General features: G+C 39.5%; 1 protein-coding gene and 1 long non-coding RNA gene across 3 annotated transcripts; one reads left to right on the top strand and one right to left on the bottom strand.

Moving 5' to 3' along the window:
• The first annotated feature begins 129 nt into the window (after positions 1-129).
• LOC140630872 (caspase-1) lies at positions 130-16,910 on the top strand. Of its 2 annotated transcripts, XM_072821780.1 has the most exons (11): positions 130-311; positions 901-1,167; positions 2,839-2,901; positions 4,598-4,852; positions 8,348-8,463; positions 9,301-9,474; positions 10,598-10,832; positions 11,638-11,781; positions 12,980-13,089; positions 14,980-15,107; positions 16,803-16,910. In XM_072821780.1, exons 1-10 carry the CDS (start codon positions 305-307, stop codon positions 15,076-15,078), a joined length of 1,470 nt encoding a protein of 489 aa, XP_072677881.1. In that variant the 5' UTR covers positions 130-304; the 3' UTR covers positions 15,079-15,107; positions 16,803-16,910. The 2 variants fall into 2 exon arrangements, with proteins under 2 accessions (XP_072677881.1, XP_072677882.1); XM_072821781.1 differs by lacking the exon at positions 4,598-4,852 and having other exon boundaries at positions 133-311.
• On the bottom strand, positions 11,095-13,078 carry LOC140630873 (uncharacterized). Its single transcript, XR_012028562.1, has 3 exons — positions 12,962-13,078; positions 12,192-12,244; positions 11,095-11,840 (listed from the first exon to the last, which is right to left on the bottom strand). It is a non-coding gene; the product is annotated as an uncharacterized lncRNA (long non-coding RNA).
• Positions 16,911-22,863: the final 5,953 nt, after the last annotated feature.

Here is a 22,863-nt window from a genome sequence, read left to right as displayed (position 1 = left end):
CGGGAGAGTCAACATGGTGTAAGTTGGACCCTATGTGGACATTCCCACTTCTCACATATTCTCCAATCTTTCCTCACTTCCTACTCTGATGTCACTCAAGTGCCAATAAAGGCAACTTTGGAAAATACATTCCCAGCGCAGACTAGGCTTCAGAGAACTGAGTATTTCTTGGTTGGTGTTGGGGAACAGGATGTGTAGGCACCAACTGTGGGTATTTCTCAATCAGTGTACACGCCCTGCTGAAAAGGAAGGTGGAATATGCTTTCGGTTTCATAGCACACATCAAGGCTGACAGAGACAAATCATGGCCGGTGAGTTCTTGCTGACTATAAGGGAATGTCTTGGGGAAAAGCTGGTTCTGGTTGGCCTTGAGTTATGTGACTGTTCAGGGGAGCAGACATGAGGGCTAGGGCTGAGGAACAGGCAGGGGGGCAGGGGAAAGGAGAGGGCTTGGGAGATTTCCACAGCCTGCAGAAAGATGAGGCTGGACCAGGAGGGAATGGGCTTTGCTTGTCAATGTTTTGCAATCCTAATTCAATTTGAAAGGCCCTGGTCTGACAGGGGATGCCTAACTGGCACAGGACAGGTACCAACAGTTCATGTCCCCAAAGGAAATTGGACATAACTGCACAACTCTCTGATGCAGAATTGAACACCCGTGGGGCTGTAGGGCTGGTCGGCGTGACCCCTGGTTTCCACATGCAAATGGCAGGAGTGCACATGGTCCTCAGGCTGCGGGGCCAGAGCTGCAGGAACAGAGTGACAGTAGGGTCTCAGGACTCCTGTGCCACCTGCAGAGGGTTGGCCTCCTGACTGCATGTAAAGCAGGTGACTCCTTGTTGCTGACCTGAGAGGGAAAGAGGCTGTTTTCATGACTTGAGGAATCCTTATCTTCACCAGACAAGGTCCTGAAGGACAAGAGAAGGCTGTTTGTCCGGTCAGTAGACATGGGGACCATCAATGGTTTGCTGGATGAACTCTTTGAGAAAAGAGTGCTGAACCACGAGGAGATGGAGCGAGTGCGGTATGCACACTCTACAGTTATGGATCAGGCCCGAGTTCTGATTGACTCCGTCCTTCGGAAAGGGCCAAATGCATGCCAGATTTTTATTTCTAATATTTGCAATGAGGACATTCACCTGGCACAGACGCTGGGGCTCTCCTCAGGTAAGGATCAGGGGGTCTAACTGCAGTCCAGGGAGAACCATGTCCTTGTGCCCAATGCTGGATTTCCTCCTTGGTTGGTTTAGTTTGCAGACACCTACCTTGTTCCTGGCTCCAGGGCCCCATTTCTGTACCCCAGCTCTACTGAATGGTTCCTGTTTCTTTCTTCTACTTTCTGGTCCTTTGGCCTCAGGAGCCTCTTTTGATTAAAGTTCATTCTCCATCCTGAATATGTGGTGGCTCCTTTGTAGAAGTTCATGAGGACAGTCTGAAAATCTTCATACTATGCTCTCCACTCATCCTAGCAAAGCCCTCACTCAGTGTCTCTCTTTTTTCATTTATCATATCCCCCCCCCAAATTAAAGACAATCAATAGCCAAAGACCACATCTTTGCCCCATTCCTCTCCAAGCACAATCCTGGAGCTCTGGAGGCACTTGTACAACCCACTGAGAAACCCTCAAGCTGTCACATGATGCTCTTTGTCAGGGCTGTCATGGCTTTGTCTCTCCCTCTTCCATCTGCCAATTTTTATATGTCCATAGATTATGACAATGAGATGTAGTATCTGGATGCACTTGAAGGGGAGAGACCTTCCTAAAAGAAAGTTCTTGGTCAGAAGAAGACCTATTGCAGATGCCATAGATAGGTCTCCTCCAGAAAATGTTCTTGAATTCACTGCTGGTTAATTTATTGCAGCAGTCTTGATGGAAATGATGGGCCAAACAGTGGTATGCTGCCTTTGGCTTGAAGCTTTGACTCCCCTCCATGTAGAAAAGGGAAATGGACCATATTTTGTCTATGGATATCCTGTCTTCAATAAGTACTGTGAAATGAAGATTCGGGAGTATTTCTCATTTGTTAGCTTATGCCAATTCCAGAGGCTTCCAGAATAAGCTTCTTGGGTTTTGTCATACTGAGATCCTCATAAAACAAGAAACAAATTGATTCCATTTTTGTCTTTAAAACTGACAATCATAAAAGTGAGCCAGGAGGATCTATTAAAAGGTTTGAGTAACTCTATGCAACTAAACACTGTAACTGTGGCTTCCCATTGTTTTTCTCTTCTGTGTGAGGCTTCTTCCACCTAGTAGGGCAAGAGTGATGGTCAGGGGTCTTGGCACATGTGTAATGAGACCAGGCCGTTTGTAGGATGGAGGCGTAACATACTGATTAGGAGCCCATGGATGATTGTGGGGACAGTTTGCATTTGTATCTTGGCTTGACCACCTTCCTGTCCCATGACACTTGGGAAACTGACTTATCACTGCTGAGGGTGGACCAGGTGGGCCACCTCACCCTCATTCTCTGCTGTCATAAGTCTTAGCAGAGCTTAAGTGCACATGTGGCACACACCTGTTAGGCAGTAGTGTTCATCCCAGGAGCCACCTTGAAACATGAGAATTAAGAGGCTTTTTGGTTCCATGTCTGATGCTGTCTCAATTCCCCTTCATCATAGAAAGCAGAAATAAGGAGACTTCCAGATACTCCTTTGCTTTGCCTCCAGTGTGAAAGTTCAATTACTCAGGCATAGTCACTTTGGCTTCCCTGTGATGGCTGTAATGCTAAGCCTTGAACAGGCCTGCAGGTGTGTTCAGGAGGGTTGTCCAATACAGCAGGTGAGAGTCTTCAGAGATGATAAGTGACTATTTTAATGTCCTGAATCTTTCCTCAGGTTCACCATCTGGAAATGATCATACCAAACTAGACTCTCAAGTAGAAGTTCCTTCTTTACCAGGTAATGGTATTTTCCAAATAAGAACATTTTTTTGAACTTCATCTTTTTTGACATTAATTCTAGGTTCATGGGATGACCCCAGGGTGAGAGGGCAATGGGTTATTCTCATGGATTGATCCTGTCTTTTTCTGTTAATCTATGTGTTATAGCAGAGGCCATCCCTGCAGCTTTACTACCATGTTCATACTCACAAATCTAAATGTGCCCCAAACCTGACTACCCACTTTAACACCACACTTCACTATTCTAGTGCCTTCTAAACATATGCACTCATGTCTCCTTTAGAGAGTTTTATCTCTATGTACCAGAGAGCTGAGCTTGTCATCCTTCCCCTACCTTGCTTCTTCTCCATTTTTCCCCGTCCTCGTTAATGTCCACTATTACCCAGTTATTCAAACCAGAAATCTGGATTATCTTGGGGTTTCTTTTCCTTACTTCCAACATTCAAGCAGTGGCCAAGTTTACTGATTGATTCCTCTTTCAGATCCAGATCCTTCTTTCCACTTCTATTTTTTGCTACCATATTTCAGAATCCCTACTCTTACAGTGGCCTATGATTCTTCCAGCCATAACTCTTACTATACTTTTCTTGTCATTAAAAAAATAAATAAATCTATCCTTTTCCCCCACTGGACTTTAATCTTTATGGGGAAATGAGACATGTCTGAATTATTCATAGGTAAGTTCCCATCACAGTGGTTGTTGACTCAGTATGCATGCAATAAATGTTTGTTAAAATACTATTTAACTGAATAATTTCATTAAAATTGCTAATATCTAGGCCATGTGAAAAATATTTGACACATACCAATTGTGTTATAGATCTTGCTCTATGGACTGTTCAGAGATTAATGGACAAACAAGGTTCCTGCCTTTATTCATCTTATAAAGATACACAAATATGAAAGATTAGGTATTTAAGAATTTCCACCATCAAATTAAAGCTAGCCAAAAATTTGGGGGTAGAAATGACACTTATATAACCATATCTGCTAAGATGATATGGAATGCTATCCCAGATAGTAGTAAATTAACCAAGTGTCAAGTTAATCTACCTTACTGAAAGAACTCTAGATGTACTAATTCATGTATTCATTAGTTTATGCATTCAACAAATATGTAAGTGTTTGTAAGTATTTTAAGCACAAAGATATGGGAATGAGATGTGGGTACAAAGATATGAATTCAAAGACATCATGCTTTTACCAAGAAAATTAAATACAGGCAAAAGAAAAGATCCTCACAGTCTAGTGGGAAAAATGTACAGTTCTAGGCAACAGCATGGACTTTCTTTGGAACATATATTAAAAATAGGACCATCATCATCACTATGAGAAAGAGAAATAGGGAAGCAGTAGGTGGCCAGGAAGTTAGCATTAGGCCTAGTGTCACAGAAAGAAAGATGAGAAGCTCCTCCCAAAAATTGTAAGTGGGGATGAATCATTAAACACAGCCAAAAAAACAAAACAAAAAAAAAAAAAAACAAAAAAACAAACAAACAAACAAAAAAAAACACAGCCCAGTATGAACAGGATGGGCCAAGAGAACTCCATGAGTACGAGAGAGGACATATTTTACAGGGCAGATGATGAAAGAGAAGGTGTTTTTAGGGGTATTTCCCATAATGAGGAAATTGCTAGAGACGGCAAAACTTACGTAGTACCCATAGTTGAAGGAGTCTTTGTATTTCTGACAGAAGACAAACACGACAAAAATCCATTTAAGATTTTGGAAACTGTGGGCAAAGAACTCATTACTGGTGTTTTGCATGGCTTGTTGGAAAAAGATATCCTGAAATTGGAGGATGCAGAAAAGAAAACATTTTATGATGCCAAACCTGAAGACAAGCCCTGGGTCATTCTGAACTCTGTGCGACAGAAACGCCAGGAGGCAGGTCAAGCCCTTGTCCATACTTTCATTAATACGGACAAATATTCCACCAGTGTAGAAGGTAAACTGAAAGGACTTACAATGGGTGTCTCAAATTTTCCAGAAATTACTTAACTCCAAGGTCCCTCTAGGATCCTCCATAATCCCACCATCCTTCCAGTACTAAAGTGTAATTTTCACTAACTCTGTCATCATCGTTTGAGAGTCCACCTTGTCTTTTATAGAAGGAGATCCAATTTCCAATTAGCTAAGAAGCTGAGTCCTCGTGCTTAGATTGCTCACAGAAAGAGCTGACTGTGTGAACTGTGCAGTAAGGCATACGCACATGTGAGTCCAGGTTCTATCACTGTGGATGCTCTATGATTTCATTCTAGCTTCCTAACCTCCCTGAGCATCAGTTTCAGCATCTGTGATATGGTCACAATTTTGGTAACTTCTTCACAGGGTAGGTACATCGTGGCAGGCACAGGCTAACAACCTCTAAGACAGTAGGAGCTCTTACCCAGAATTCTCCTCTGGGCTCCAGATACACTTAGCACCAGAGGCACATTCAACATTTTTGCCCCAATACTCCACTGACATCACAAAACTACATCTACAGAGTTAAACGCTTAATTCCTCCCATCAGATTTGTTCCGCTTCTAATCTCTTTCTATCATATTAGGCAGGACTACATGCCACCAAGCTTCTTCATCCAGAGCACAAGTGTTCTCTTCATGAGTGAATAGTAGCTCTCAGCACAGTGCCCGCCACCACAGGCATGTAATAAATATAGGATAAATACGACAGTGGAAGGACAGGCATGCAGTAAATATTAGTTATCATAATTATTATGATAAACCTTTCTAGGGCTTATGTATTTCTGTAAGTTACGAAATATGGTCAGGGGCACACCTGTAAAGTGTCCAATCTATTGAAACATTTTAAAACTTCTGACCTAGATTAAATTCTAAGTATTACTAAGGCATAAATATATACACTCTTGCCCAAGTTCATCAGTGACAGACTTAATTCATCGTAGAAGTTAACCTCAAAACCCAGCCCTGAGATCTCAGGGTTTATTAATAAGAACAATGGCAATAATAAACAAAAGGCAACTGTAGGGACCTCACTATAGCATATATGCTTTTTCAAAAAGTTCTGCATGGAGAAGGGACACTCTGCCCAGCCGGGCATACATACTAATCTGATGGGTGTTCAGTACCGTGGCCTAAGCTGTGTTCTCCTTAATATTTAAGTTTGTCCTTAAGCAGTTTTATTACTTTCTCTTAAATCTGAGGTAGAATGGAAACAATTTGGATTAAAAAATTTTCAGAGATAATTCAGCAAATGGGAATCAAAACTGAAGTCATGGGAGCTTCAAAATAATTTCAGCAACCCCAGGAATCACGATGAGCATCAAACTGAGATAACAGCGGGCCATTGACAGAGTCTCGCAGTCAGAAGGCAGGTGGAGGTCCTCTCATCATGTGTCCAGTGGCTCCCTGGGCTCTCTCTGCACACAAGACCTCTGGGGGAATCCCAGGGCACCCGCAGGCAGGGAAGCTGGGTGAGCTGGGCTACTGGTGAACGTAAAGACCTGGCCTTCTGGACATGGATATGATTCTGATTTATTTCATTTAACAAACTCCTATATGTGCATGCTATGTGACAGTCACTTAGTCTGAGGAGTAACTACTCAGATTCCTACCTGCCAAGGAAGACGGCTTGGTCTTACCATGTACAAGTCTCTTCCTTTTCGTGTCAGTTTAAGGGGCTTCCTGCGTATTTCATTAAGTAACAGATAAGACAAACGTTAACATTTCTATCTAAACTCCTAATTCTCTCATTTATTTCTGTGTGCTGCCAGATGAACAGAACCCTCTTTGGGCAGCAAGCTGCCCTGTAATATTTATTATGTTGTAATGAAAGGATTCATTTTCATGCTTACTATTAAATGTGAGATAGAAATCCTATCTAACCCCCAATTTTATCTGCAAACATGGTATCTGTACACAGATAGAAAATGGTCATTAGGAGCTGATGTTTATTAAGTTGGAGGGTTCACCAAACCTGGACACAACCTGGAAACAGAGACTTTTGAAGCGAAAACATATCTTCTGATCAGAGACTAGCCCAGGACCCTGGATGTCCTCACATTGGTAAAATGTTCTGGAATAAAAAGAAAGAGCATGGGTCTCTTTTTAAGAAATGTCTGGAAAACTTGGTTTCCTTCATCTCCAGAAGTCAGGTTTTTAGCATTCAGTTTAGAAAGACATTTTAAAAAAATGTTATTTAAAAATGAATGGTAACAAATGAGTAAAATAGGGAAAAAATATAAAATACAAAAACTGAAAAGTTTATACAGGATAACATTGCTTTTCTCACTTAGATAAAAGAAAACCAGAGCAGTCTTGGTTGGTTTGTGTCACTGAACACAAAGGTTAATTCCTTTCATGAACAAAATCCTTGTTATATTAGCTCTTGGCAAACTGCTAAATTCTGTTTATGAATTCCTCTTCCTCATTTCTCCAAGGGCAGGCTCAGAGCTTTCCAAGCTTCTTACGCAATCTCAGTTAAGTGAGAGCATGAAGGGTCGGAGAGTTCTCCATTTCTCTAGGGATTAGGTCAGGGTGAGTTAGACAAACTTCTCCAAGTTGGGAGAGGTATTTCTTCATATTTGAAAACGTGGGTTGAAAACTTAGTACCAATTGTTTCACACTTTGGGGAAAGGAGACCCGGGGCATGTGAAAATCCCTGACAGACAACTGTCCCTTTGACCTTGGACGCAGGATATCATTTCTCCTTTAAGTTGCAACTCTGTTAGGAGCCACTGCGGCCTATCTCCTCTGCAAAGGTCAAGTGTACCAGCTGAGAAATACCTGGATGGTACACAATTCAAATTTTTGTGATGTGTCTGGTATGTGCGTGTGTGTCTATATGCACTATATGAAATAGGAGTGGACTCAGGATTGTACAATGTCCTACAGGGTAGCTGTTGGCCACACCGGGCTACTCAGAGCTTGAGTTGTGATTAGAATACATGTTGAGAGGATGCGATTTCAGATATATCATGCAAAAATATATTAGTAATATTAACTAATTTCACCTGCTTCCTTTTAGTTTTTTAACAAGGACATTTTGAATTGCATATGTGGATCAATTATATTTCTAAGGGATAGCAATTCAATAACATTAACCTAGGATGTTCGTGCTCAGAGACAATGGAAAGTCCACATGGATGAGTGAGGACTCAAGAGTAAAACCATTGGAAAAATCTAACTTTTTGCTGAAAATGTAAAAGCTAAATTTGACCCCAAATCATCAAGGTGTTTTCCTAAAAATTATCAGAAATCTACTCTTGCATTTTCGGGTATATCTGCTTTGTCTACTAACGGTCTCCCCCTTCTTTCCTACTCAAAATACATTTCCTCACATTACAGGTTAAATACAATTATAACCCCTACATGTTGAAAAATCTTCTTCCCATGACTTCCCTTTTCTGTCAATATTCTTAAGAGATAATTGGGTCACAAAGGCAGATATCCTAATTTCTATACCACAATATATCCCACAGCCTTCGTGGAAAACATGCCTGGGCCAACCATTCCTGACTCAGAAGAATCTACAGATACTCTCAAGCTTTGTCCTCCTGAAACATTTGTGAAAATGTATAAAGAGAAGGCTGAAGAGGTGCTGTGCTCCATCCATGAAATTGAGAATAAGAGAGAAACAACTGCTTTCACTATCTACATGATTTCCTAAAGCACTAATTGCAGAGTTGGGGAGCAAAGACAGTGGTAACCTTGCCCTGAGCAAGGAAGAAATCATGTGGCCTCACACAGACTTTGATTCTCTTTCAACCCCATGATAAATACAGATCTCTCATTTTGATTTATTTGTTGTTGAATCTATTTGTGATTTATGGCAATTTTAGTTGTAGTCCTAGAAGAAAAATATTTATAAGAGACTATGACTGAGTAATAATTGTTTGCATTCTAGTTGAAAAGCCTAGATGTAAAGTGTATTTTTAAAATACAATTAAAGCCTGCATAGCATTGTATGTTGATATGTTTTCAAAAAAAAAAAAAAAAAAACAGTGCCAAAATAATAATGTCACCAAAGAAAAAGGATCATTGATGTATTTATTTTTGGCTGGAGCCAGTGGCAAGTGTCTTCTGGCTTTTACGAAATTGGATTTGAATCTTGAATGCTAAGAAAGATTTGACCAGGTAGAGAAGAGAGAGGAGGAGACAGTAGGAAACATTCTAGTCTCCTTAAGATTCTTAAGTAACCATTCCAGTGACATACTGGGTCCTGTTCTAGGCTCTTAAGAGATAACTTACTTCCAATTTGTACTTCTTGCTACTGCCAACTCAATCCATCATCAAGAGTTAGAGGGGGCAATGTCTTCTGGTACAGGACAGGGCAGCTAAACGAGTCCTTAGCACAGTAACAATGACTGGTAGATGAGGGTTTAAAAGGAGATTTAGGTAAATCCAACTCACTGTCTATATCCATTTCCTGTAGATCTACCCAATAAAGGAGAGAAAGGATCGTACTCGTCTGGCTCTCATCATATGCAATATAGAGTTTGATCATCTTTCTACCAGGGATGGAGCTGAACTTGACATTGCAGGAATGGAGAGTCTGCTGGAGGGCCTGGGCTACAGTGTAGTTGTGAAACGGAAACTCACTGCTAAGGTAGGAGACCCTCATGTGCCCCAAACATGTATATATGCAACACGCATCCTACTACTAACATGTTAGCTTTAGCATATTAGGCAAATACTTTGATATTTGGCCGTGTGTGTGTGTGTGTGTGTGTGTGTGTGTATGTGTGTTTAAGAAATGAAAGTAAGAGACAGGGAAAATCTGTGTCTCTTTTGAGCCTTAATATCCTCAGTTCCATAACTAGACAAAGTGATTGGCATGTGTATTTAGATAATCCTTAGTTCCAAAGTGGGATGATAAGAACTCAGCCCCAACATTCTCCAGAAAACTCTAGAGTAATGTTTATTTAGTAGGAGTGTACTCATCACGTAAGGACTGAGTCCCCGCTTTGTCCCAGGCCTCTTCCTAGTGTTGGGCATAGGTCTGTACACACAATGGGAAGCACCCAGTTGCAGTGCCATAGGCTTGTTTGGTGCAGGATAATTGTACCATACGCCAAGCAGAAAATTTCACAGACTCGGTGTGTCTCTGTAAGAGTAGAAAGAACATTTAAAGTAAGTGAAAAGAGAAAGGAAAAATGAAATATGAGAGTGAACTAGTGAGTGGGGAGCAATGATGTTAGATGGGATGGTCAAAAGAGACTTGTTTTGGGAGTTAACACAGGAGCAGGCACATGACTATAGGGAGCAAGACAGCTCTGGAAAGTTGTGGATGAACTACATTCCAGGCAGGAGGACCAGAAGGGGGAAATCTGAATGGAATGGGAAACCTGAGCAGGGTGACCAGAGCCCAGGGGAGGATGAGACAGGGTGAGAGAGAAATATTCGTACATCAGAAGTTTAACTTTATTCTAAGCACACTGGGAAGAATTTTACAAGGCTAGTGGCAGGAAGTATTTATGACCCAAGGCTTTTGTCAAGAAATGAAAGGAAAGACAGAAATGAAGAGGAAAAATGGACAGTTTATATACTGTCACCTAGAGCAGAAAGTTCAACCCACTGCTCCATTATAGAAAGAAAAATCAAAAGACATTAGGGAGCAAACACTGCATGAAGGCATAGCAAGTGCAATCTTAAACTGCTGGTGATAAGCAGGAGGTGAGACCAACTGAAATGCTTGTCATATCAAACTAAGACCTGGTGGTCTTTTGCAGGGTATGGAATCAGTGTTACGGGAATTTGCCGCCCGCCCAGAGCATAAGTCCTCAGACAGCACATTCTTGGTGTTAATGTCTCACGGCATCCTGAATGGAATCTGTGGGACCGCACACAGCGTGGAAAATCCAGATGTACTAGCTTATGACACCATCTTCCAGATTTTCAACAACCGTCACTGCCTCAACCTCAAGGACAAACCGAAGGTCATCATCATCCAGGCCTGCAGAGGTGGTGAGTTCTGAGATAGAAACCCCAAAGGCCATGAAGGTGTCTGCAGAGAACTGCGCTGAGTGCTTTGTTTCTAGAGATGATCTTAGAGTCCATTCAGTGCAAATAAACTGGACTGAATTCAGGAAACACTAGTGCCTAGCGGGCTGGTATCACAAGCATTTGTCCTGTCAGCTAACACATTTCTGTTCAACTTAATCCAGGGTAAGTGGTGAAGAAGACTACCAGAATCCCTAAATCAAAGTGAAACACAAATATTCAGATCTTAGAGCAAAATGACTTTAATGATGGTTTTCCTTATTCATGCTTTACAGTCATTTTGACAATCTCTGGCTTGAGAATAATTTTCTTTGAAAGTGAGCATATTATGTAAGAGCACCATGCTTTTCTCTCAGGCATGTTGAATGGGAAATGAGTAGGAAAGTGAGGGAACTTGGGATGGCAGTCAAAAACAATTCTTTTATCCTGACTTTCAATTGTCCTTGAGCTTTGTTGGAGCAATGTTTGGGGGAGAAGGAAACAAAAACAATTTAGCTAAAAAATTTAAGTGTGCTCCCTGAGATGAAGCTAATAAGCCTTTAACTTCTATGCTCTTCCTAGCAAATGGCTTCTTCTTGTTTTATGATGTTATCATTGTTAATCAACACATGGCTGTAGGGACCCCAGAGAAAGGCAGAGTGCTGTGTGTGTGTGTGTGTGTGTGTGTGTGTGTGAAACTGGTGAGAATAAATTCTTAAAAACAAAGAAGGGGGCAATTCTACTAGTCATACTGAGAGATACAGTGTATAGAAAATTGATATCTCCATAGAAAATCCTGGGGAACTGTGGGTCAGCGACTCTCCAAAAGCCTCGACAGACAGCTGGACACATCAACCTCTGATGCTCAAGAGCGATGCCATTCACAAGGTCCACGTGGAGAAGGACTTCATTGCTTTCTGCTCCTCAACCCCACGTATGTGTCTCTCCATTGCATACAGGGATTTGTGGGCCTGGGGACACCGCTGAATGATTCTAGAAAATCAAGATAGCCTCTGTGCAGCCAGGATCCTAAGTGAATTTTAAGTGTTGTCAATCTATTTTAAATCTTATCTAGTCTGTTCTGTGGAGACAAATATTCTTTTTTTCCCTTAATTTCTAAAACTGTGCTTTTATTATAAGTGTTGTGCTTTACAGTAAAAGGTACACCAAACATGAAAACAATCTAATGCAAGGAACCCCCTTTACAATATACCATTTTAAAACAGGTGATTGATTCTTTTCTATTAAATCATTCAACATTTTGAGAAGAGTTCTTACGGATCCTGGGACTGGCTGCCCTCTCTCAAATGATCAAGTGCAAGCTTTTTGCTCCATACTACCCACCTGATGTTGTCTGGAGTGTTGCCATTGGATGCCTTAGCAGGAAGTAGACGCCCCTTTAACAGAAGTAGAAAAGGATCCTAAGGGGCTTATTAAAACTACTAAGAGTATAGCAGTGTTTAGTTCTTGATTTCCATATAATCATCTGAAGAAGTCTTACATTTGGGTATTTATAATTTGCGAATTTTTATCTTTAGTCTTTTTAAACCACTCTATGCAATTAGGATTGACTTACAAAATGCTATGCATATTTACCGTGTATGAATTGATGAGTTTGGAGATGAGTATATATCTGTGGAACTATCACCACAATCCATGCCATAAACATATCCATCTCCCCCAAAAGTTTTCTTTGGGTCTGTTCATCTATTTTGTTTATTATATCATGAAAGACAGCACCGCACACAATTTGTAAATGGCCACCTGTGTAAACATGGGGACATTCTTGAATCCTTCTGAACTTCTAGTTTTTCCTCTGTAAAACGGGATAATTCCAGTTATCTCTCAGCCTCTTTGAAAGCCAAGAAGATGAACATAGGGCACAGAGTAAAAAGTCAGTCAGTGCTAAGTAGACAGTGCAATTGCTATGCCATCTTCTGAAGCTTTGATGAGCTGCCCCGTTACTTGGACCTCTGTTACTTTCTTTGTTTCCTCTCTGTGGAAAATGAGTTAATGTAAGGTTATAAGTGCGTTTCCTAAACACATTCAGATAATTACTAAGCTATGCTTTAGAAAAAAATGTAAATAAAATAAGGCCACAGCCCCAAGCTTACCACTTCCTGTCTTCACAGATAATGTGTCCTGGAGACATATCACAAAGGGATCTCTTTTCATTGCACAACTCATCACATGCTTCCAAAAATATTCCTGGTGCTGTCACCTAGAAGGAGTATTCCGGAAGGTAAGCTTGTCTTTCCTTTTCTAATCATTTGTTTGTTCAGGAAGGCTTTGCCAGGTGACAATGGCAGACTGTGTAAGGCAAACACAAGTAGAGTGGGACCTGGTTTCTGTCATCTAGGTATTTAAAACCTGATGTAGAAAAAAAATGTCAATGCACTGTAGCAGGAGATAAAAATATTATCAAAAAATATATAAAATATAAGCTGTGTGTCATGGGGTGTAAGTTCTTAAATTTCAAAGAGTGGGAGGTTTTTGCATTAGTTTTCGTTGTTTGCTTTATTAAGTAAATATAGACGAGGTGGTAAGTTGTGGGCTCTCTCCCGGTGACAAAGGGGTGAATGAGATACATAAGACTACATAGCACATACATGTTTATGAGACAGATGGTCACTGAACAAGTAGGCCAACAAACAATGTGTGATTACAGATTATGATAGGGTCTGTAAAGAAAGAGACTGACCACATGTGGAAGTGAAGACAGGAGAAGACATTCTGTGTCCAGCTCTGAACACTCCTTAGTCCCTCCTCCTTCCTAGTTTTCTTTCCTCTGCGGATCTCTCCTCCATGCACTAAGTATATGTATTTATATGTTCATTTTTCATCTGTATTTACTCACTCAAATATGAATTTACGAAGGCAGGAATTTGCTAAATATCTCAACGTTCAAGCACATAGGAATTATTATTCATTGAATAAATACATAGATATGCCCCCTTTTTTCATGGAGCAAGGGATTGGTATTAAGAATGTGAAAAAAAAAAAAGAATGTGGAAAAATATGGTTGTGTTTTTATTCAAAAACACAGAGAGAGGCAGCCCGGGTGGCTCAGAGGTTTAGCACCGCCTTCAGCCCAGGGCCTGATCCTGGAGCCCCAGGATCGAGTCCCACATTGGGCTCCCTGCATGGAGCCTGCTTCTCCTTCTGCCTGTGTCTCTGCCTCTGTGTGTGTGTGTCTCTCATGAATAAATAAATAAAATCTTAAAAAAAAAAAACACACAGAGAACAGTTGCACTTTTCTGGAAAAAGAAGGCTATACCACTAGTAAATTAGAGAAGACAGCAGAGTGACATGTGTTGGGGTCTCTGTGAATAGGAACTCAGGAAGATAAGTCCTGTTGAATGAATAGGATTTTGACATTGCACTTGGAAAGGATTTCCAGGAAAGGCTAGAAATAATTGATCTAGGTTAAGTAGGATCTCATTGATCAGTCTGTGGCAAAAGACTTCAGGTAAGCTGGTGGTGGGGACGTGAAAGTTGGTCAGTGTTATGTATTTAAGAACAAAATCCCAGAATTTGAGTCTCTTTGAATTGGAGACTTAGCACTGGTGGACATAGAAAGTTGAGAATTCTCAAGATCCAGTTCTCATGAACAGACCTGTTCATGGAACAGGGGAACATGGAACAAGGGAAAATTGATCATCAAATCTATAGATCAGAAACAAAACAGGAAATGGAGTTTGAAAGGGTTTGGATTAGACATAAAGGGTTTGAGATAAAGAGCATATTCTGACATGGGCATCACTTTTTTTAAAGATTTTTTTTTATTTATTCATGAGAGACACACAGAGAGAGAGAGAGAGAGAGGCAGAGACACAGGCAGAGAGAGAAGCAGGCTCCATGCAGGGAGCCCAACGTGGGACTCGATCCCAGATTTCCAGGATTACACCCTAGGCCAAAGTCAGCACTAAACCGCTGAGCCACCAGGGCTGCCCATGGGGCATCACTTTTAAGAAATAGGACAGCAGTGGCAGAGAGTTTGAGTGTCCATTGGGCTGGCTCCATCAACCTTAGAAGCACTCTGCATTCCCAGAATTTTCTGGCTCATAGTGGAAAATATTTTCTGAGAATTCATAAGAGGCATGTCTCATCTAGCCCATCTTTTTGTTTTTAGGTACAACAATCATTTGAAAAACCAGATGTGAAAGCCCAGATGCCGACCATTGAACGAGTATCCATGACAAGATATTTCTATCTCTTCCCTGGCAATTGAAAAGAATAAGTATCAAGAGCTGTTAGCAGGTGAAGTAAACGGGAAAGTAACATTGGTGGTGAGGCCCAATGACCAAATGGCAGCTGACAGCTTAGGTGGTCACATTAGTGTTTCTTGTTGATATAGTTTAGCAATTAGCTGCTATTTTCACTCTGCTTATGTGCATCCGGATCCTATATTCGCCTCCACAATCAACCCTTCAGTGAGGTAAATGAAACCAAGAGAGAAGTAATAAAGTGTGAAGGACACAGGGTAACAATTATTAAAACAGAAATGTCCTCATCCCTCCATTATTACTTATATTCACCTCTCGCATTCTCTCCCGGCCTGCTCTCCCACATGCCAAGTTACCACATATTACCTCTGATCCCCAAAACACAGAAAACAGAGGGGTTGATCATGGAGAAGGAAGGACATTGGTCCTCTAAGTACATGCACTACATCATGTCTGTGAGCTACCATCACCAGACAGCATAAAACCTACCTTGTACAGGGGCAGACTCTGGTTCTGCACTGTTCTCACAGTGTGGATCTCAGAACACTCAGAGTGTGTGTTCACATTTGCACATACTGCTCAGAAACTCCTTTAGTATCCATCTTAACACTTATTATTGTTATTATTATTTTTGGTCAAAATATTTTAGAATGAGTATATCAAGGTTAGATCCCACAACTATTTTACTCACTCAGAGCAGCTTTATATCATTCTAAATCACTCATAAGCAATTATGAATCTCCCTCTTAGAAACATAATTTAAATTCTATTTAATAGTGAGGTTTATCTCAGTATTTTAAATATGTGCCCATGCCATCTCCTACCCTGGGTTTCTAACACATAGATTGCATAATTGCTCAGATATTTCAGTATAACAGCTTTTAAGGCCAAATTAGTCCAATAGAACAACACTTGGGGATTGAATCACTTATGGGACAAGCACATCAAGCACATACTATGTTCTAGGTTCTTTTCTAGGTACCGGTACCAGGGAACAAAATAAGTGGAGTCCTTGCTCTGAGAAAGCCCACACACGAGTGAGGGGAGATAGACACTAACCACACAAGGAAATCTATCCTGGGTCAGAAAGGGACAAGAGCTGCAAAAAATAAAGGAGAAAAAGAATAAAAAATAAGAGGCTAAAGAGACACACAAAGTGGATATTGTTGTGCCACAGATAGATTATTCAGGCAAAATTTCCTCCAAGTGATAAAATGGTGAAGTCAAAACAAAGAGTGGACATACTGGTGGGGGGCGGGAGTGAATCTTGTGGTACCTGTGAGGGGAAAGGTGTCCCAGCTCAGGGAATAGTAAATACAATCACCCTGAGGCAGAGACATGTCTCATGTGTTTACAGAAGTGCAAAAAGGGTGTAGCCTGGAGGAGAATGAAATTGGGAAAAATGGCAGACAAAATCAGAAAAGTGGTAGGAAACCTGATCACATGGACCTTAGTGGTCACATGGTAAAGACTTTAAATTTTTTATCCCCAGTGAGACAGAATCTTTTAAGTGCTTTTGCACAGAGAAATGATATAATCTAGTAACTGAAGTTTTGCAAAGATCCCCTGGAGTATTTTTCGGCAAACAGACTATAAAGGTCACAAATATAAACCAAAGGAAATGGCAAAATGCACCTGGAGAAGGATGGCAAAGGAATCATGACAAGGGATGGACTGAAGGCTTCCAGGGATTACTATCTTGACATTCTGCTCTCTTTCTCTCCGTCAGGCAATCATGGGCAGTCCAGCTCTTCTTGACCAACTTCAAAAAATACCTTTGCTACCATAGCACACTCATGTAACCTTTCGTATTTCAATAAAAACAAAAGCAAATGAACTGTGTCCTTTACGTCCTTTAACAGAGAATATTATTTCAGCTAAAATGTGACAGAATGGAAATGGCATGGAAGAAGCTAGCCGGACTTTCCAGCTTTGTGACTCATACAGCGTCAGCACTTCTGGCTGAACATAACAGGCCATGACTTGCCCTCAGCAAAGGGTGACAGGAGAATGTCCCTATCTGGAGACAAGAACTGTAAACTGGTTAGATCCTCATTTATATACTTATCAAACCCTGGACCTATAGGATGATCTAGAGAAGTCTTCTAATTGATTATTTAACCAACATTATAGGTTGACCTCATTTTTTTCCTTCAGTAAACTATGATTTCAGCAAATTAATATACCTGTCCAAACACAGTTAGCAGGTGATTGCTCTGGACTTGCTCTGGATTATGAGCTATTAACCACTGTGCTGTGTTACCTCTTCAAAGCAAGAAAGGACTAAAATTGTAGGGATTCTGAATTGTAGGAATTAACAGAATTTTTAACTGCTAGGGTTAACTCACACTACAAAGATTCATGACAGTTTTATTTCTGGACTTTGCCTTCCCATGTAGACATATAAGTCACATCACAAAGATCCAAAAATACATAGCACAGATGCCTTATTCTCTGACTACTGAGTGGTAATATTAGAAAGCCAATAACAGAAAGACTACCTTGCAACTGCATGTAGTTCAAAATGGGGATACAGGGGCAGCCTGGGTGGCTCGGCGGTTTGGCACTGCCTTCAGTCTAGGGCAGGATCCTGGAGAGCCGGCATCGAATCCCACATCGGGCTCCCTGAATGGAGACTGCTTCTCCCTCTGCCTGTGTCTCTGCCTCTCTCTCTCTCTCTCCCTCTCTCTCTCTTTCTCTTTCTCTTTCATAAATAAATAAAATATTTTTTACAAAATGGAGATACACACATACAAGCACATACATATTCTATATACACATGTACATATACACACATACAAAAACAAGAAAGAAAAAAACAAATGAACTAAGCATTCAACTTAAGGAGTCAGAAATATACTAAACCAATACATAAAGAGAAGTAAGTAGATAATACAAATGAATAAGAATGCATGAATGAAATGGTAATGAAACAAAGGACTGAGCAGGTTACTGAAGCAAATGCTGGCCCTTTAAAAGAACTAATGAAATCGCAGGCATTCAGCAAGACAGAATGTGAGAAAACAGAATTAGCACAAAAACAATATCTGAGATTAAAAGGTACAGTGAATATAGTTAAGAATAAATACAGGGGAGAAAAGTTAGAGAATATCATACATAATACAGAGGAAATATACAGAAAATTTTCTAGAAAAGGCAAATTAATAAAATTTAAACACGATAAAATAAAAAGCTGAATGGATCCATAGACATTAAACAAATTAATTTTTCTTTTCATATTTATCTGCAAAAAAATTCGTAGACCCAAATGGTTGGAAAGGCATGTATTTCAAAACTTCTAAGAAACTGATGAGCTCTACTTTCAATAAACACTTCCCCATAAAAAAGAGAAGCAGGCTTTTTAAATTCTTTAACAGGGCTTATACAAAACTGAAACAAAATTAGAGAAGGAAGAGTTAGAAAAATACTGGCTGATTTCTCACAAACACTCATGTAAAGATTCTAAAAAACATGTTAGCAAAGCAAATCTAGCCATATCTGAAATAATATATTTATTAATTAGTATGTAAAGATACTAGTGTTTAAAAATGTGGTTACGGTTGATTAACTGACATGTTTATGACAGCTTTCTTCAAAATAAAAGATTAAAAAGTAGGAGTGCTTGAACACAATTCAATAGGAGTGCATTGAACACAATCTAAAGTTTATCAGTCTGTTAAGCATCTGCTTTGGGCTCAGTTCATGATGCCAGGGTAGTGGGATGGAGTCCCATATCCAGCTCCCTGCTCAAGGGAAGTGTGCCTCTCCTACTCCTCCTAGCTGATGCTCACTGTCACTATCTCTGTCTCCCTCTTTCTCAAATAAATAAATAAAATCTTTAAACAGAAAAGATTAAAAAGTAGATGTAAAAATTTAAGAGGTTTATAAAGGCATTCAATAGTATTGAGGGTTCATTTACAGTTAAAAATAATTAAAACCCTAGAAAATCAAGGTGAAAAGCAATTCCTTAATCTAATGCATGTATTTAATTTTTTTTAAAATTTATTTATGATAGTCACAGAGAGAGAGAGAGGCAGAGACATAGGCAGAGGGAGAAGCAGGCTCCATGCACCGGGAGCCCGACGTGGGACTCGATTCTGGGTCTCCACGATCACACCCTGGGCCAAAGGGAGGCGCTAAACCGCTGCACCACCCAGGCATCCCTAATGCATGTATTTAATAAAGAGCATATCAACAAAATAGAAATAGCGGGGAAACACTTAACATGAGAAAATCTATAGCCTTCTTATGCAGAAATATTTGCATATTGCCTTTAAATAATATATAAGTAAAAATATTTCTATTTAATTTTGCAATGGATTTCCAATAAAGCCAAAAGTAAAAAGTATGGAACACAAGAAATAAAATCATCACTGTTCTTGAAAAATGGGATTTTACTCACTAAAAATCTCTTCAAATTAATAAGTTTCCTGGATTTGCAAGAATTCAGATCAATATACAAAATTTAACAGCATTCTTATATTTAAAAGATGATAGGAAGTGTTTGCTTTTTAAAGCCTCTTCTTGCAATAGCAAAGAACATCATAAGATATTTGAAGGTAATTGCAAACCAATTTTGCAAGTTATATATGGAAAAATATTTTTAAAAAAATCATTGAGTAACATAAAGGAAAGATTTAACTACTGTGAAGGATATCACCATCATTGACCAAAAGTCAAATGTAAACGTTTCAGTTTCCCACCCAAATTAATATATACCTAACAGAATAACAAAGAAAACAAAGAAAACCTAACATGGTATTTTCTTGACCTTAATAGCTTGTTTATACACTTTGTTTAGAAGGAAAAGTACTAAGAATAGCTAAGAAAACAGCCTATGGAATGGGAGAAGATATTTTCAAATGACATATTTGATAAAGGGTTAGTATCCAAAATCTATAAAGAACTTTTCAAACTCAACACCAAAAAAACAAATAATCTAGTTAAGAAATGGGCAGAAGACATGAATAGATACTTTTCCAAAGAAGACATACAGATGGCCAACAGATGCATAAAAATATGCTATCACTTATTATCAGGAAAATACAAATCATAACCACAATGAGAGATGCCTGGGTGGCTCAGCATTTGAGAGTCTGCCTTCTGCTCAGGGAGTGATCCTGGGGTCCCAGGGTTGAGTCCCACATCGGGCTCCCTGCATGGAGCCTGCTTCTCCCTCTGCCTATGTCTCTGTCTCTCTATCTCTCTGTGTCTCTCATGAATAAATAAATTTAAAAAAACACAATGAGATAGCACCTCACACCTGTCAGAATGGCTAAAATTAACAAGTCAGTAAACAACAGATGTTGGCAAAGAAGCAGAGAAGAGAGGGAGCTCTCTTACACTGTAGGTGGGAATGCAAGCTGACACTGCCATTCTGGAAAACAGTATGGAGGTTCCTCAAAAAATTGAAATAGACTTATCCTATGGTTCAGCATTTACACTATGAGGTATTTACCTAAAAGATACAAAAACACTTATTTGAAGGGGCATATGAACCCCAATGTTTATAGCAGCATTATCAACAATAGCTAAATTATGGAAAGAGCACAAATGTCCATGGACTGATGAATGGATAAAGAAGATGTGACAATGGAACATCATTCAGCCATAAAAAAGAATGAAATCTTGCCATTTGCATTGATGTGGAGGGAGCTAAAGTGTATTTTGCCAAGTGAAATAAGTCAGTCAGAGAAAGATATACCATATGATTTTACTCATATGTGGAATTTAAGGACAAAAACAGACTAACATACAAAAAAAAGGGGAAAAAAGAGAGGCAAACCACAAGAGACTCTTAACTATGGAGAACAATCTGAGAGTTGATGAAGGGAGGTGGATGGGGATGAGCTAATTGTGTGATGCATATTAAGAAGGGTACTTGTTATGATGAACACTGGGTGTTATTTGTAAGTGATAAATCGCTAAATTCTACTCCCGAAAGCAATATTACACCATATGTTAAGTAGAATTTAATAAATTTTAGAATAGAATTTAAGTAGAATTTAAGTAGAATTTAATAAAAATTCTAAGTAGAATTTAATAAGTAGAATTTAATAAAAATTAGGGAAAAAAGCTCTATCAGTTGGCATATGTAACAAAACAGAGACATAGAAGAGAATATAAAGGATAAAAATGAGCAATATAGGCTATGTCATGTTGCAGAGGTAAAATAAAAATAAGACAAGAAATCAGTTTGCAGAAAAGTACATAATCTCACATACATAATTATTCTACCTCAAGCCTACACAAAAGAGTACATACCTCAGGAAGTAAAGATCTCAATATGAAAACCAAAACTTTTAAGTTATTAGGAGGAGAAAAATAGAGGATAATATCTTCATGAAATTTAAATATTAGGAAATTTCCAAGATTCAGAAAGTATGTCACATAAAGGAAAAGAGTAATAAATTAATACAATAAAATTTAAGAACACTATATACAATGCTACACCTTCATTGTAGTGGTGGTATCCTGGTGGATATGTGTGTCTAAACTCATCAAAATGTCTACGTTAAACAAATGCAGTGTTTTGTATATAAATTATATTTCAACAGAGCTGAAAAAAAAATGAAAATAAAAGTGAATTACAGATGATAAAAAGGTGTAGAAACCATAAGAAATACTTTTTAAAATGCACAAAATCCATAAAATATCCATTCACTCAGTAAACCTATAAATAATGAATAATGACTATGTCAAGCATTAGGCATTAAATAGAAAATCCTCATGGATCTTGCAATTTATTTTTTTTAATATTTTATTTATTTCTTCATGAGAATACACAGAGTGGAGAGAGAGAGAGAGAGAGAGAGAGAGAGGCAGAGGTAGAAGCAGGCTCCATGCAGGGAGCCAGATGCAGGACTCAATCCTGGGTCTCCAGGATCACAACCCAGGCTGAAGGCAGCGCTAAACCTCTGAGCCACCCGGGATGCCCGGATCTTGCAATTTAGTGAGGAAAAGAGAGAAATAGAAGCTAAATAAATACATAATTTATCAGCAGAATAAGACCTGATAAAAGAGAGGAAGCCAGATGTGAGAAAGAAGGAAGAGCATTCCAGACAGAGGGAAAAGCAAAGAGAAATGGCCGAGACAGGAATGTAGTTGGTGTGTTTGAGGAGGAGCAAGGAGGTTTGTGTGGCTGGAATCCACAGACAAAGAGACTAGGACATGAGATCATGGAATTGCCCAAGGTCCAGATAGTATAGGTGTCATGGCTATAAAAGACCTTATAGTTTACTGTGAGATAGTAAACTATTAGAGAATTTGGAGCAGATAAATGAATCGAGTTACCCGAATTACATTTTATCAAGATCACTCTAGCTACTGGGTGGAGATGACAATGAGAAGGATGGGGCCAAGGAAGACCCAGAAAGAGGGTTCAGAAGACTACTGCAGAAATTCAGAGTTGATGGTAGTCTGGATCTGTATGAAATATGTAAAGACAGGGAGCAATCTTCACGTTTGGAGGGTAAAGCCAACAGAAGTGGAGAAAATTATATAAAGGACATAATAATTAAGTGTTCTACTCTGAAAAACCAGAGAATAACATGGAAAACACCCTAACACGTGGTAGATTTGGGGGGACTGAAATGTCTACCAGGCATTCAAATAGATGTCCATTTGATACGGGCTATATGAGTGTGACATTCAGGGGACGGGCATAGGCTGGAGGATAAAATTTTGTGCTGCCTTCCTATATATCAACAGTTTTTGAAACCAAGATACTGACTGGATCACACTGCCAACTAAGTGAGGACACATGGAACAGTGGCCTTGTGATATGAATT

Source organism: Canis lupus, chromosome 3 (assembly GCF_048164855.1).
Source record: "Canis lupus baileyi chromosome 3, mCanLup2.hap1, whole genome shotgun sequence".
NCBI classification, from domain to species: domain Eukaryota; kingdom Metazoa; phylum Chordata; class Mammalia; order Carnivora; family Canidae; genus Canis; species Canis lupus.
Note: the sequence above shows the minus strand (reverse complement) of the source record. Positions and strands in the feature narration are given on the sequence as shown.

What these genes read in the sequence shown, in the direction of transcription:
- LOC140630872 (XM_072821780.1), top strand. An exon ending in ATATTCCACCAGTGTAGAAG is followed by an intron (nt 4,853 to 8,347) that starts GTAAACTGAAAG and finishes TATATCCCACAG; the next exon opens with CCTTCGTGGAAAACATGCCT. An exon ending in AACGGAAACTCACTGCTAAG is followed by an intron (nt 9,475 to 10,597) that starts GTAGGAGACCCT and finishes GGTCTTTTGCAG; the next exon opens with GGTATGGAATCAGTGTTACG.